We start from the raw sequence: 497 nt of genomic DNA, 5'->3' as shown, positions 1-497 counted from the left end.
TCCTCCGCTGCAGCAGCAGCGCAGCAATTTGTGTTGCTGCTGCAGCACTGCCTCTGCAGCAGAAGGGGAGGAGGCGGGCGTCTGTGTCTTCCTTTCCTTGCATGCACCGCAGCAGCAACTCATCAACACCATCAGAACTATCTGCTGCTGCTGCTGCTGCTGCTGCTGCTGCTGCTGCTGCTGGTGCTGCTGCAGTTACGTTTGCTGCTGCAGCAGCAACAGCAGCAGGTGCTGCTGCTGTCTCCGTGCGGCAGCGCTTAGCCAAAGGGCCTTCTGGCTGTGTAGATACAGCTGCAGCACCAAACGCGATGCAGCAGCAGCAGCAACCACACCTGCTGCTGCTGCTGCTGCTGCTGCTGCAGCTGCTGCTGCTGCTGCTGCAGCAGCAACTCCTGCTGCTAGCATCGATGAAGTCATCAGGGGACCTGCTGCAGCTCTCCAGCAGCAAAGCGAAGGGGCGGCCGTCACCCAGCATGCGCACGTCAGCATCTTCCCTG

At 60.8% G+C, this 497-nt stretch overlaps 1 protein-coding gene across 1 annotated transcript in view; it reads left to right on the top strand.

Annotated features, from left to right (window-relative positions):
- Positions 1–407: 407 nt before the first annotated feature.
- Positions 408–497, top strand: part of EMH_0082460 (uncharacterized protein) — a gene marked incomplete at both ends in the record, with an annotated part of 1,391 nt that continues 1,301 nt past the window's right edge. The window contains one exon of the mRNA XM_013494298.1: positions 408–497. Coding sequence (XP_013349752.1) covers positions 408–497 — 90 coding nt within the window.

The sequence above is a fragment of the Eimeria mitis genome, genomic scaffold (assembly GCF_000499745.2).
Source record: "Eimeria mitis Houghton genomic scaffold, Emh_scaff110, whole genome shotgun sequence".
NCBI lineage: Eukaryota > Apicomplexa > Conoidasida > Eucoccidiorida > Eimeriidae > Eimeria > Eimeria mitis.
Note: the sequence above shows the minus strand (reverse complement) of the source record. Positions and strands in the feature narration are given on the sequence as shown.